Below are 15,456 nucleotides of genomic sequence, written 5' to 3'. Positions count from 1 at the left end.
TAGAACAGTTGCAATAATTTATTGAATAAACGTATTTACATATACAAGATACCAGCATGCAATCTGCTTATCAGACACACTGGTCTGTACATATCAACATGTTTCATTGTCTGATGTGACTTCCACAAAGGCAAAAGTATGCTTGCAATAACTACCAATTGTGTGTGTGTGTATATATATATATATATAGATAAGGAGTTTTTTACATTCACATTTTTTCAAAAATAAGCAAACATTCCAGTTGTGAGTTTATTCAAGGTAGAAAAAAACTCACAAACTGAACCTTTGAAAAATAACCCCCATAGTGTAAACAGCAGAGGAAATTACTTCTGCTCAATCACACATCCAAAAAAAGTACAGATCTGAACGAACAGATGCCCATCTGATAAGGTACTGGCCAAACCAAATTAAAGATGGTGATATCTGCACACCAATATGGTGACGTGCGCATGAGCAGGGCACTTATCCTCAACATCCACAGTATACATAAAAAAGAAAAAAAAACATAAATAGAAAACCAAACATATTCCAGTATCAGTATACATAATGGATATAGCTCAAATAGTAATAAATCCATGTAGATCATCAACCAGAGTATGTTCAATGCGGTGAGATGTAATTTGTTCTATACCAATAACTTATAAACCTGTTAAACCCCATTATGTACCTCACTGATGTGCCTCAACAATCTGTATGTATCACCTTTAAGAACCTTAAAACGAGGTTCTTATATATATATTTATTAGTTTTTACTTCATCAGACCTATACTGCAACCCACATCTACATGATAATAGGTATCTCACATCTAGGTCTCTGATGTTATCTTAATAGTCAAATGATTTTTTGGGGGGGAATGTATTTACATGTAATAACACCTACTTTTCGGACAATTGAACATACCACAAATGGAATATGAGGGATTAGAAACATCACTTTATATGGAGTGTAGCAGTTTGAAGCTAGCATATTTGGGAGATTTTGGGCTTCCTTTAAGGAACTGTTCATTGTAAAAATAAAAACTGGGTAAATAGCAGTGGCATACCTAGATATCACTGGGCCCTACAGCAAATTATTTTTCAGGCCACCAAAATGTCTACAGGTTGAACTGTTTTACCAATATTTATTGAAATTGTATATGAATTAGGGCCTCCTGGGGCCCCTATACCTCCAGAGCCCCCCTGCAGCTGCAGGATCTGCTTCCTCTGTAGTTACACCCCTGGTAAATAGATACCAGGTCACTCCAGCCTTTATACATTACATTTTTGACTAACTAACTATATTAGAAACATTATTTATTTTGCGCAGCCTATTTACACAGTTTTTATTTTTATACTGAACAATTCCCTTAAATGTAACCTGTAACAATGTCCATACATAAATGGAGATGTGCATCAAACTGGTGTATATTCCAATGTCTATCCAAGAAAGAAATAATATCCTTATACTGTACCACTGATGAAATGATGTCCAAAAAATTAGGTTCTCTGGTATCCAAACGTAATCCTATTATTGAGTTCCTATTCTTCCCTGCAGCTTGTTGTTTGGCCTTATCTAGTAGCTATTATTCACAACCCTGCTCAACAAACCTATGGGTAAGGACCTCAGAGTCTCCCTCTCATATGCTACAAAAGTAGAGCAATTCCAGCTAAGCTTCAACAAATGACTACAGTGGATGTTCACAAGCCATCTGGGGTGATGATTACAGCTTTTTTGCAAATAACCATTAACAAAGACACCCTTAAAATGTGCATGAGTCTCACTGGTGCCATTCACCCTCTCCCCTCAATGTTAAGTCTAGAAAATTAATTTCAATAGGCTAACAGATGAAATAGAATTACCAATGTTGTTTGAATTTATATAGGCATGAAAGTCATCCAAGATGTCCCAAGACCCTTACAAAATAACAAGGCTATCGTCCAAGAAACATTTCTACAGGACCAGGTTCACAACCCAGTCATGAGAATTTCATATGTGTTAACAACGGCTCAGAAACAAATTGGCATAGCTGGGTGTGAACCTGTTTCAGTTACACAAACCTGGAGGCATACAGTATAAAAGAAATTAAAATATTTATGGGTATAAACATAGTAGCATAAAATATTAACTGACTTTGGTTGTGTGGCATATAATGATATGTACTAAAAAAAATGTCAAAAGTCTTGATGAATATTGGTGTATACAGATTAGGCATCTACAGTAAACTGAAAATGGAAAGACAGATTTAGAGAACATAGTCTTAAAATTCTGAAAGATGATGCAAAATATGGACAAATGGTTTGCAGGCTGCTGGTATAAAACAAATTATATTTCATTTCACCGAAAGAAGAAAGAAAAATTTGAAAGAAATGTCCAATTTTGTAATTATTCGCATTATATGAATTAGGTATTCTGATATTGGTACATTTTTGGTTTATATGATAGAGATGTTTTTAGATGTTTTCAATGTAATTTTATCTTGTATGCATATTTTATAATTAGGGAGAACTCCTAATGACACCATCTTGGTTGCCATTTTAGTCACGCTACATACACGTAATTCCGGTTCATTCCAGAATTATTCTGCTTTGAATACTGATTGTGATACCACACCAGGTATCCAGGGGCTCCAGCACCACCAGTGACAGCAATTTGTTGTGTGGGGATACTACTTTGATACTACTGCTCATGCATTTACTATATTGGTATGCATACTACTGTACATCACTACCTTTAATTTCATTCCACCAGTCCCTTGTCAAATTATCATCATATCCATTTCATCATGTGCGAAATGTGGATTTTTTTTAATCAAGTGCGGGTGATAGAGCAGAAGTTTATTTATTTCAGCGTTTACAGTATGACGCCATTTATACCGAATTGGTAGGGTTTGTAAGTATTTACTTTTGCCCCTGAGTTAGTCACATCACATGATAAAACAAATTAAGGCTATACCATTATGTCTCATAATGGATTACATACTTAATCTTGTAATTGAATACATTATTTTAATTGTTTGACACCATGGGAGCATGCCTCTCGGTTCTTGGCCCCCAACTAACATTATTTAAGCATCTACATAGCTTCAATTATAATTTTAGTGTTTCAATGGACACATCATCATGTACTGTGTCCCATTAAACCTAAGTGGTCACATTTTGACCAGCTGAGAAAATTAGCCCTGGATACATACTATAATTACTATATTACTATAATTATACTTCTCAGAGTTTATGTCAATGTTTACATTGGAACTTTCAATTCAAATTTGATATATACTGGTACATAATCTTTCTAGATGCACTAAGAAGTAGTGAGGTAGTGGTATCTTTAGGCCTACAAGTGTATTGTATTTTAATAAAAATCTATGATAAGCAAGAAAAATAGTGCCCACAACATTAGAATGCAGATGGACTAGAAGATGCCAAACTAGGGAATTTCATAATCAAAATATACAAGAGAAAAATATCAGATATCAGTGAGATATTTAAATATGTAAAATCAGACACTATATAAAACTATGGGGGTGATTTATCAACATTCAAATTTGATTTTTTTTTCTGCTATTTTTGCTCACAAATCCCAAGTTCAATTTATGGTTTCCAAAACTCAAATGTTCGATATTTATTAAGCAAATAAAACTTGTAAATGAATATAAACAATGGAATCTACTGCATATGAAATATTGCAATATCATGCAGAAGTCAATAGGAGTTGTCCAGGCAAAACTTATGCAGCTTTTTTTTTGTGTCTTACAAGTTTTTTTATTTTTATTTTTTTGATATTGTAGGCCCATTGAAAATGATGGGTTCATTATGAATTCAAAGCATTTTCCCAATGGTTCAATTTGAGTTTTATATATTGTAATTTTTTTTTAAAAAGGGTTGTTCACCTTCCAAACACTTTTTTCAGTTCAGTTGGTTTCAGATTGTTCACCAGAAATTAAAACTCTTTAAATTACTGTTTATTTTTATTGTTCGGGACCATGGTATTTCAGTAAGGCAGCTCAGTGATCCTGGTGCAGATTCTGCATTGTTGCATTTAATTGTCACAGTTGTCACAATTTGCTACATGATGTATTTCTCAGCACATCTGTTGAATATTAACAACTGCTGTATCAATTCTAACAGCTGCCTGTAATGAAACTTAGGGATTCTGCTCAGCAAGGACAAAGATAAAAAATGTATCAACTAAATGTATCAATTTACAACAGTTTAAAGAGTCGATGACTCCCAGAACTGTGAACCTTTAAACTTCAGTATAATAAAAACAGTTGCAAATAGAAAGTAGTTGAAAAAAGTCTATTTCTGAAATCAAGGAACTGAAAAACTGTTGGAAGGTGAACAATCCCATTAAAAGAATAAACAGAATTTGGTGAAATTTTGAGTTTTATTTGAATTTGATAAATAAGCCTTTCCAAGTTATCCTACAAATGTATGCTCGGCTTGTCTATAGAATACAGATGAATACTGGACAGATGCATAAAACAGAAAGAATGGTAACAGTTTACAAAACGCTCTACCAAAATGTTAACCCAAGAACTGCCCCGCCCCCCCAAGGTTTGATTTAATGATAAGTACTGCCAAACCAATGAGCATTTTTTTTCTTTCAGTTTTGTTCTGTTTCTCAGGTATTAAATGACATGGCCTGCTAGAGACATAGTTGCTGGCAATATCCAAATCTTTGAAGGTTTTGGGCCAGAACTTCCAACTCTGACCCAAAAAAAATGATCTGTAGTTTATAAAAAGTGCATTGCTACATTGGATGCAAGAAAGAACTGACAGGGCTCCAGAAGTTAATCATCAGTCAGGATCTTAATGATCACATCATCCCAATTTAGGCCACCATCTATAGTTTGCCTCACCGGGCAAATGTTTGGCAACATTAAGAAATTAGCATATAGTATATGGCCAGTTTTTCAGGTGGTCATTTCACAAATGCATGTTTTTTTGTTTATGGATAATTTAACCAATCCAAGAAAACAAACGTCTTACTTAACAATTTGGTTAAGCGTAGAATCCCATTAACAGACAGGGCACGTTTTGCATACTTGATTCTTAATGATGTATTACCTCTGCCTGAAATGTTTGTGGTTGAAATCCCCCTTTCACCTTGACCCTTATCACTTGCATGTTATTTAGTATTACTGTTACTATGAATAAAAGAATTATAAATAATAATGTCACCAGCAACAGTTCATAGATGAAATGCTGTCTAACAAACATAATTAATGGAAATGTCATTTCTGTGACAAAGAGGTTCAAGTATGCCAGCTAGCCACAAGCTAATCAAAATGCTAATTCTGTACAAATTAAAGCTGCGATTAACATTTCATAGGTAAGGCTTAAGTGAATTCATAACGCCAAATCGGTTAAGCACTAATCAATTTAACCAGTCCTGCTCTATATATTGCAGTTGAAGGGAAAAGGCCCACTGCTTTGTTGCACAGACCCTTAAGTATGAATGTCGGTAGTTCAGAAATGGACTAGAGGAATATGTTGCAGCATTCTAAAAAAACAATTATTTTCCATACAATTTGGACTGTCTACCATACTGCATACTATACACGCAGTTTTGGTGTTTGTATTTAGTTATGTATACCAAAACTGATATGACTTTTCTCTTTGCTTTCACGTCATTCTAAGGCATGAAGAGCTGTTCAATTTGCAAATACTAGTGGAAGATTGGTCTTCCAAGTAGTATCTTATGTACTCCATGTCTAGGCCATAATGACTTGGGTATTTTTGCATCAGTTGTGCTTTTTGTTTTTGTAAAATCGTAATAATATACAGAAAGTAAAAAAGAACCATGTTTTGAAACAAGACAATACACATTTATATTATGCTGTTTATAATCAGCTTCACAAACATTTACAATAATACAGTTGTAACAGCCATTGCACTATATGGAAGAAAATATTATTCAACAAACCTTACAAATCAACTTTACAAAGCAGGAAATGTTTAGGACTGTAATACAACAATTAATAAATGTAGCCAATAAATGATTTCTTTGAATTTGAAGATAAGAGATAAAAGTATACCTGGCAAATTCTGATTGCATTATCCAAAACGGTTTTGGTGTCAGTGGCATAATCAGGGCAGGGTAACACAGCCCTACTAAAATGGGCTTGTAGAAGCAGATGTGTCTTGGTGTGGGCACTATCCATCGAATGAGGATTGACTTCAATAGGAAGGTTTCTTGCCAACTCACTGTTCATTTGGTCCTCATTGTGTCTTACTGGGAGATCAGCATATTCCTCGGATTCCTTAAAGTAGAAAAACAAAATATTTTAGTAATATAATAACAATTTGACTAGCTGGATCACAGTGGCTTTTGATTTCATTGTATTATTTATGATGCCATTTTATGCAAATTCTCACTTTGGCCTGGACATGTGTCCCAGCATCGGACAGCATTTGGAATCTATTTAGGGCTGTCAACCACCCTACTAAAATCTTTTACATCAAGTATAATTTTTACTTACTGGGACAGTAAAAGACTGACTGGAGGCAACCCTAGTGATATTCCTAAACCAACACATGTTCAGGAGGCATTAAGATGTATTCCACTGTAGTGGCGCTTACCATAAAAACAGCAGTTTTAACATGAATTAACAAAATGTAAATTGTAATGGTGGAGAGGCTCAGGCACAATCACCTAGTACTCCCATCAAATCATCCAGTGTCTGGCTGGATCTCCTAAAGTCCACCAGAGAACCTGACATGCAGTGCCCACTCTCAAAACAATTAGATGCAGACATTGCTAAATCAGGTGTTTTGTTTTTTTAACAATTATGTTTATGGAGTTTTTCCAAAATCAAAAAGATAGGTGGACAGTGGGTGAATAGCTCCCATTCGCTCCCTACGTAGTCAGGTAGAAAACACAGAGGACGAATAGAAGGGAGGGAACAGAGGTGTTGATTATTTCCTTTGGCAAGAGTTTAGACTCTTGATATTTGCTTAGTCCTACTATTTGCTAACCTATTTAGGGTAAAGTGAACTGTGAGAGTAAAGCTGTCACAGCCGGCACCCAATACCAGTGTCAAGTACCCTGGTCTCGGCTCGGCTTCACCAGTAGTGTGACCACTGTTGGGCTTCGGGAGGAGCCCTCAGCTTACTTGGGTGCCACCTGGACTTAACGAGGGGTACAAGGCGAGATGTTCTGGCTGGCAAAGGGGCACGGCTGTTAGCAGAGTCTTTTTGGGCCAAAGGTCGCGATACAACGGGATAAGGCAGAATCGTAGTCAGGCAGGCTGGGTCGAGGCAGGCAGATAACTGGGATCGTCAGGAAGGCAAAGGGTCAAACCGGGTAATCAATCAGAATAGGATCAGGCAGAAGGAGTAGTCAAAGTACAGGCTGGGTCGGAGTACGGATATCAGGATGGTCAAAAACAGGCAAGGTCACAACAGGAGATCAATAACAGATGCACAAAGGCACCAGGAAAACTAATCCTATCACGGGCAATGAACAAATCAAAACTGTCCCTTTAAATACATTCAAAATTCGCGCCATAGCGCATCATACGTCAGCGCGCCTGCGCCTTTAAGACGCAGACAGACGCGGCGCGCGCTCCCTAGGCACAAAAGATCCTTGCGGGCATCCCAGCTTGGAGTGCGGCGGGCGTCCCCGCCGAACCCCACCACCCCTACCGGGGTAAGTTATTACAAAAGCTCTCCAATGATTCCGAACTAAAAAAGGCGGCAGTCCTGCTTGGGGATCTAGAAAAGGGATTCATTACTGATCTACACCATCATTACCTAACTAATTAACTAATTTTGGAATTAATGATGATAATTACATGTGGTTATAATTATTAAACTACACCGCCGTTCCACCTTTTGTTGGTTATATTAATTGTGGTTTTATGGACACGGTTCAGCACTATTTATGGGTTAATTTAAGTAGTGTGTCTATTGTACTTGGCAGAGTGGTTTTATAGCATCACTTTTAAAAGTTAAGTTTTAACATAATAGCATGTCTGGCACCTGAACTGGTTAACTGGAAGTGCAGACAGGGAGGATGCAAATGCAACATTATATCTCACTCTGTAGTACTTCATTTGTAATTATTGTTTGATATATGTATCCTAACCTGCAGGTGGCAGAGACATTGACTTGTCGTAAGCTCGAATAGCTTATTTCAAAAAGAAATAAAAAGAAAAAAGAATCAGGAAGTAACAACATACAAAATTCAGTATGACTGTTTATATACAAGGTAGACAGTCTGAGATAAATCAGGCGTTTTATAGAGGTATGGTGGAAATAAGAAAGGGAGTAATGAAAATTGTGCTTGGCAGGGGCCCAATGAGAGATTCTCTGCAGTGCCCAGAGAAATCATCTAGCAACCTCATTGCTGACCATAGAGGTGCAGATTTTAGCCTCATTGTACGAACGATCATACATATGGTGCAAGACAATAACCATTCAGAGTAGTAAAATCAAATCAGACAATGTTCTGGCCATGACAGCAATTGCACGAATGTTGTGTCCGTCACATACTAGTGACAGTCACCCATTGATATCGCAATACATGCATAGATATTATATCGTTCACCGACAAAAATATTCTAACCAGTCCAATCGAATAAACGACCATCACCATGGTACAAAAATGTCGGGACGATCCACACATGATCCGAAAATCGTACAAAGCAAATTTTCAATCGACTTTATCTTTGCGTCTTTGGCCAGCTTAAGTCCTACAAAGAACATCAGCAGTTGTAGAGGTTGGAGCTACCGGCTACAACGAAAGTCTTGCATTCATCACATACTGACAATTTAGCACTTTACTGTTCAGAGGGAATAGATGTACATGTACAATTTAGAGACAGTTGTGTATACAGAAAGATCAGTGTACTAGCAAAAAAAGGAAACTGAATAATGACAACTGTCTTCAGGACTCCACCGGTAGATAAATAAAATACAGAAGTGACGGTTATGGATTTACCATAGCAACATTTACGGAAATAAAGAAAACTACTACTTTGTACTTGCATAGTTTTCTTGGATACCCATGCCTATAACTGGAGGTCTGTAAATAGGATTGTCACCTTTACTCAAAGTTTTTACCGGCCAGTGTGTGGGGGGGAACAAAAGGGGCATTCCGTGACACAAAAGGGGCAGAGCCATGTAGTGTCACAAAAGGGGTGGAGCCACATCACACGATAGCCATAAAGGTAAGTACTAAGCGGATTGGGGGCGGGCTAAGGGCTTTTTTTTAAGGGAAATACAAATTCAAATCTGTAAATGACAACAGTGAGGAAAATAATATTTTACTGCATTAGGAATCCTTGCATGACCCAATCAAAAATGTGACGTGGACCACAGCTAATGGTTGATCTTTGTAGATGCTGTTCATCATCATACTTAAAAATTGTAAAGCTCTGCAAATTTTATTTGTACTACATAATTAAATGATGATGATACTGATATAGCAGCCAATAGGGCTGTGGGACTGGCATTTGTATAAATGACCTACAAAAAGCTGTACAGCTGTAAATAAGAGCGAGTTAAGTCTCATGCAATATTATAATGACTATTCAAAGGCTGACATATTTTGTGAAGCACATATGTACTTGCAACGTGATTCATTTTTATTTTAGCATAGAGTCTACAAGCTGCATGCTTCAGTATACCAAAACTAATCTTATTTAAACAATCCCAAATATATCCAATAGAAGTTCATTTTTTTTTTTACATTGACTATTTTTTAGTTCAGTTTAGAGATGCAGGATATTTGCGTAAACATTATGGTTCTCCTGCTCTAACTACCAGATAGTGCGAGCATCATCAGGCAGACACTGCTACAAAGCAAAGAGCTCTCAAGAGTAATTATTTATAAGCAATTAAGTCACAAATGAGACATTTATTCTTCAATTGATATGACCCCCATCCCCCTGTGTGTTCACACCTTTTTATTACAATGGAAGACTCTACATGTCCTCACTGTGCAAGGGATAAGAAGATTTTAAGAGCACAGAACAAAAGAATGACCAGCACACAGACTATGCATGAATGCTGAATTAATGCAGCTTGAATTATTTCCTGAGAATCCCACTCTATGCACAGATAGAGGTGACATGGCATCAAGCAGTAACTGAAATCCTACTCATTGGCTTTATGGTTTAAACGCATATATGACACACTAATTGCAAAGAAATGACAATGTGTTAAGCCGTTTGTCTTATTCCCGGTATTATAAGATGATTTTAACGATTTTTTAATTTTAGCCAATGATCACTGCAATTGCTATGCTTTTATTAATAGTTGCAGATCAGATATAAGAGCTGCAGCTCAATACAGGCTAGGATGGTGTTAGGCAAGTTTTTGAAGCAGGCTTTTGGATTTGCATCTGAAAAAAACCCTCTATATTTTGCAATAATAATTATATATAATATATGTGGAATATACCCATATTGTAAAATATGCATGACCACATAAGGGCCACAAGCTGCAGGCTAAGTGCTTTTATAAACATCATGAGATGGTATCTCATATTTTACATCAGGGGTCTACATTACTACTATTTTTTATAATTCACAAGTTATAATGAGTAACTTTGCAAGTCACATCACTAAGCACCAATTATAACGTGTGGGATCACTAAGCACTGTTTATCAGAGTTTTATTTTGTACCGTTTATTCTTCAGTAACTAGTTTTTGGGTTCTTTCTGGATGCAATAAACCAAAGTGAACAATTTCAGAGGTTAAACAGATGGGAACAGTTGTGCACTCGGCATGCATGGATTAGTGTTTCAGGAAGTAAAATGATTTACTTATCAGTGGAAGCTCTTGGGGAACTATGGGGCTGCAGGTTTTTATATTTCCATTTAGAACAGATTCAATAATAGAAATTGAAAATTAATTGAGCTTGTGTATGATATACACACACATACATACACAGCAGTAAAAATAACTATTGAACACATCAAGGTTTTTCTCAGTTGATATATTCCTAATGGGGCTATTGACATGAAATTTACACCAGATGTAGGTAACAAACCAAGTTATACACAAATACTAAGAAATCAAAACAAATAAGTCCATAAATAAAATTATGTGCAATAAAGTGGAATGAGACAGGGAATAAGTATTTAACATATGAAGAAGGTGTAAAGGAGGTGAAAAAATGCACGAAAAGCCCAAAAACCTGCAGAAATCTGTCAGTATTTAGAAAGCAATCCTGCCCTCTATCAGTGCAAATTAACATCAACTGGTTTAGTCCTAATTGATAAAAAGGTTTCTTATTACCAACCTTTGCAACTTTATTGTTGCAAAACATACTAATGATATTGGTTACAGATGTATTTCTGAGTTTCTGAATGTTCCAGTGAGAACCACTAGGGCCATAATCTGGAAATGGGAAGAACATCATTTCATCATAAACTGGCCATGACCAGGTGCTCCTCACAAGATTCCTGATAGAGGAGTCAAAAAAATTAATCTGAAGAGTTGTCCAAAAGCCAATTATCACTCACGGAGAGCTTTAGAAAGACCTTGAATTAGCAGGTATAGTTGTTTTAAAAAAACAAACAAAAAAACCCCATAAGTAATGCACTCAACCGACATGGCCTCTATGCACAATCACCGCACAAGACTCCACTGAAGAAACATTATGTTGAAGCTTGTTTAAAGTTTGCTGCACAACATTTGGACAAGCCAATGAAATTCTGGGAGAATATAGTCTGGTCAGATGAGACCAAAATGTAACTCTTTGGATGTCATTACACATTTACTATGGGTCGAATATCGAGGGTTAATAAACCCTCTAATTGACCCTCGAAGTAAAATCCTACGAATTCGAATATCGAAGGATTAACCGCAAATCCTGCGATTGAATGATCGAAGGAAAAACGTTCGATTGAACAATGAAATCCTTCGAATCGAACGATTCGAAGGATTTTAATCGATCGAAGGACTTTCCTTCAATCAAAAAAACCTTAGAAAAATGATGGGGAAGGTCCCCATAGGCTAATATCGGTAGGTTTAAACTGCCGAAGTATGTAGTCAAAGTTTTTTTTAAAGAGACAGTACTCGGACTATCGAATGGTCGAACGTTTTTAAGTTCGAATCATTCGAATCGAAGTCGTAGTAGCCTATTCGATGGTCGAAGTACCCAAAAAAATACTTCGAAATTCAAAGTTTTTTTCATTCAAATCCTTCACTCGAGCTTAGTAAATGTGCCCCACCATGTTTGGAGGAGAAATGGCACTGCACATCACCCCAAAAACACCATACCAACAGTGAAGTCTGAAGGTGGGAAGATCATGGTGTGGGGCTATTTTTCAGCATATGGTTCTGGCAGACTTAATATAACTGAAGGAAGGATGAATGGAGAAATGTACCAGAACATTCTTGATAAGAATCTGCTGCCATCTACCAGGATACTGAGAATGAAACAAGGATGGACATTTCAGAAAGACAATGATTCCGAACACACAGCCAAGGACAGGCCCAGATTTGTGGAAAGGCCACCAAGGCCTGGGCCTAGTTTGGCAGGATTTTAGGGGGCAGCATGCTGGCCAACCACACCCACAATGGTTCAGAAACACTGGCGATTCGCAGAAGATAAAATAGTTTTCATAATTTCCTGTGCACCAATCCACATTGCTCCGGATCTGATGATGAAAATTTGCATGAATAAAAGGGAGAGGACTGGGGGGAGACTAACAACAGCGGGCCTAGGGGTGCCCGCTATGTAAATCCGGCCATGGCCAAGGAAACTCTCAATTGGTTTCAGAGAAAAACAATAAAGCTTCTAGAACAGCCAAATCAATCACCTGATTTGAGTCCAATTGAAAATCTATGCAAAGAACTGAAGATCAGGGTTCACAAAGGAGAACCCCAGAACCTTCAACAAAATCACACCTGATCAATGCATGCGACTAGTTTATCCATACAAGAGGCGTCTTGAGGCTGTCATTACCAACAAAGGCTTTTCTATTGAGTATTACTACTAATAAATTTCAGTAAGCGTGTTCAATAATTCCCTCTGTCATTCCACTTTATTACACATAACTTAATGTATGCATTTATTTGTGTGGATTATTTTGGTGTAAATTTCTATGTCAATAGCCCCATTAGAAACATATTTATTGAAAAAAACTGTTGACATGTTCAATACTTATTTTCCCTACTGTATAAAGGCATTTTATCCTTTACACACGTGTTAACTCAACTCAATCACAATTAAGCGTTTCTTAAAAAAAATTTTGTAACCTAAGTTAAATGAAAGAATAAGTAGGAGCCACTATGGTTGACAAAGCAGAGCCTCACACATTTGTATTCACTGATCTCGAGCTTCTATTCCATGAGAGTATGCAACAACAAAATAGAAAAACTTGTTGACCTAATTTCCTGTTTAAGACTGTTAAGTCGAGATTGTTAATTTTCTTATCTGCAGCTAGGCAGTAATTAAAGGAAATTGAGAATGGCAAGTGAAGCTTTGATTCAGCTAGTAGCAGAGATGAATGGAGGTCAGCAGGGTCAGCAGAGTCCATTATATTCTTAAGCGAGATGCCGACGAGACTGCCCTGTCCTTGTTTGTTTAGTGGAGGCAGGACAGACTACTAACTGCGAATCTGTTCCTCTGATTTGACCAGCCAGCGCACAATAGAGATGCCTCCCCATTGCAAATGTTAAATGACAGTGATTGACAATCATGCGATGGAGTCTGCTTGTAACCCCCTGCTACTGTTTTCAGATTGCAGCAGAAAAGACAGAATAAAGAAACATTCTTCATAATCACATCAAATGGGCCCTGCTGTTCAGTCAATATTTTTCATTTTCGTTTCCCTTTTCATTACAAGCCACAATCTGTTCTGCAAATGCCATGGATTCAACAGCAGCAACAAAAGGAGAGTGAATTCGCATGAGCATGGAACCTGTGTTCTTGTTTTATATTGCTGATCATATGACCAGAGCAGCTCAAATTGTCATAGCTGTATTTATTTTTACTTTCTCCTGTATCAAAGGCAATCTAATGATTGCAACTATATTCTCTACTAAAATGACTTAAGAGGGCTATAAAGTAATGACTAATGACAAATCTCCTTTTTGCACTTACACAGTAAGGGTCCATGGAACTAAAGGAAATGTGTTTTCTCAATTGTGGTGCTTTAGTAATAAATACAAAACAATACAAATACCATGATGATAAATAACTGCCCACAGCAAGTACACAATGCAAAAGTAGTAGCATTACAGCAAGATCAGTTAAAATCAATATACAGGTATAGGATCCCTTATACGGAAACCCGATATCCAGAAAGCTCCGAATTACGGAATGGCCGTCTCCCATAGACTCCATTTTATCCAAATAATCCAAATTTTTAAAAATAATATCCTTTTTCTCTGTAATAATAAAACAGTTGCTTGTACATGAGCCAAACTAAGATATAATTAACCCTTATTGGAACCAAAACCAGCCTATTGGGTTTATTTAATGTTTAATGGTTTCTAGTAGGCATGAAGACCCAAATTACGGAAAAATCAGTTATCCGGAAAACCCCAGGTCCCGAGCATTCTGGATAACAGGTCCCATACCTGTACTTTATTTAAAATGTTTGGATTTGGCAAATATATATTAACATTTGAATCACAATAGGCTTATACAATTTTGAGGAAAATAATAATAATAAAACTGATTTTAAAAAAAATGTCAGCGTTAATCATTTGATAAAAAGTTCCCTATGGTTCTGAATTGGCAGATTTCTCTGCAGATTTGTTTGCAATTTACAAAATGTTAGCAATTTACACTTGTGTCAAAAATGGCAAATTTGTTTTTCCAAAACTTGAATTCTCAAGAGTGAAACAACTTGAAAGAAAAAATTGCCATTTAAAAGCTGGCAACTTCTTGCAGATGTCAATTGGAGTTGTATTTTTATATTTCAAGCTATTTTTCAATTTGGATTTTCAAGATTTGTTCAAATTGTGGCAGGCTAACTGAAAATAGCGTAAGAATAATATAATAAAATAAGAAAAGAATGTCGATTTCACTGCGCACCAGTTGTTTTTTCATGTTTTTTAAGTGATTGCGTTTCTATTTTTTTTTCTGGTACACATTTCAGATTTTTTGGGTTCTTTTTAGAATTCCAAAAGTGCAAAAATCTCAAATGTGGACTTAATAAAATTTAAATATTGACACAAATTTAACGATTCAAAGTGAATCTTGGAGGATTTGTTACATCATTATTTATAAACCTTTAGAAAGTTTAGTATTTATAAGAAATCATGTAAGCAGTACTCTACTTATGTAGTGGATCACTGAATATTCTATGTTATTGTATTGTTGTACTGTTGTATATAATATACCTTATTTACATACTGCTTTATTGTTTCTAATCATCATATGCAGTAGTATATTAATATTCATTAATGAGGTTTTATAAATAATTTGACAGGATAATTCTGTGAATGTTAATTTAGTAGCCCTGGCCTTTCTTGGACAGTCCTAATATGAAGCACATCACCGTGTAC

General features: G+C 36.3%; 1 protein-coding gene across 2 annotated transcripts in view; it reads right to left on the bottom strand.

Moving 5' to 3' along the window:
- Positions 1 to 15,456, bottom strand: part of ascc3.L (activating signal cointegrator 1 complex subunit 3 L homeolog) — a 327,995-nt gene that overhangs the window by 17,126 nt on the left and 295,413 nt on the right. For both annotated transcript variants that reach the window (XM_041563009.1, XM_018263366.2), the window contains exon 37: positions 6,021 to 6,245. In XM_041563009.1, the coding sequence (XP_041418943.1) occupies positions 6,021 to 6,245 (225 nt within the window). The remainder of the gene's footprint in view (positions 1 to 6,020; positions 6,246 to 15,456) is intronic.

Source organism: Xenopus laevis, chromosome 5L (assembly GCF_017654675.1).
Source record: "Xenopus laevis strain J_2021 chromosome 5L, Xenopus_laevis_v10.1, whole genome shotgun sequence".
Lineage (NCBI taxonomy): Eukaryota > Metazoa > Chordata > Amphibia > Anura > Pipidae > Xenopus > Xenopus laevis.
This window is presented reverse-complemented; position numbering and strand designations above follow the sequence as displayed.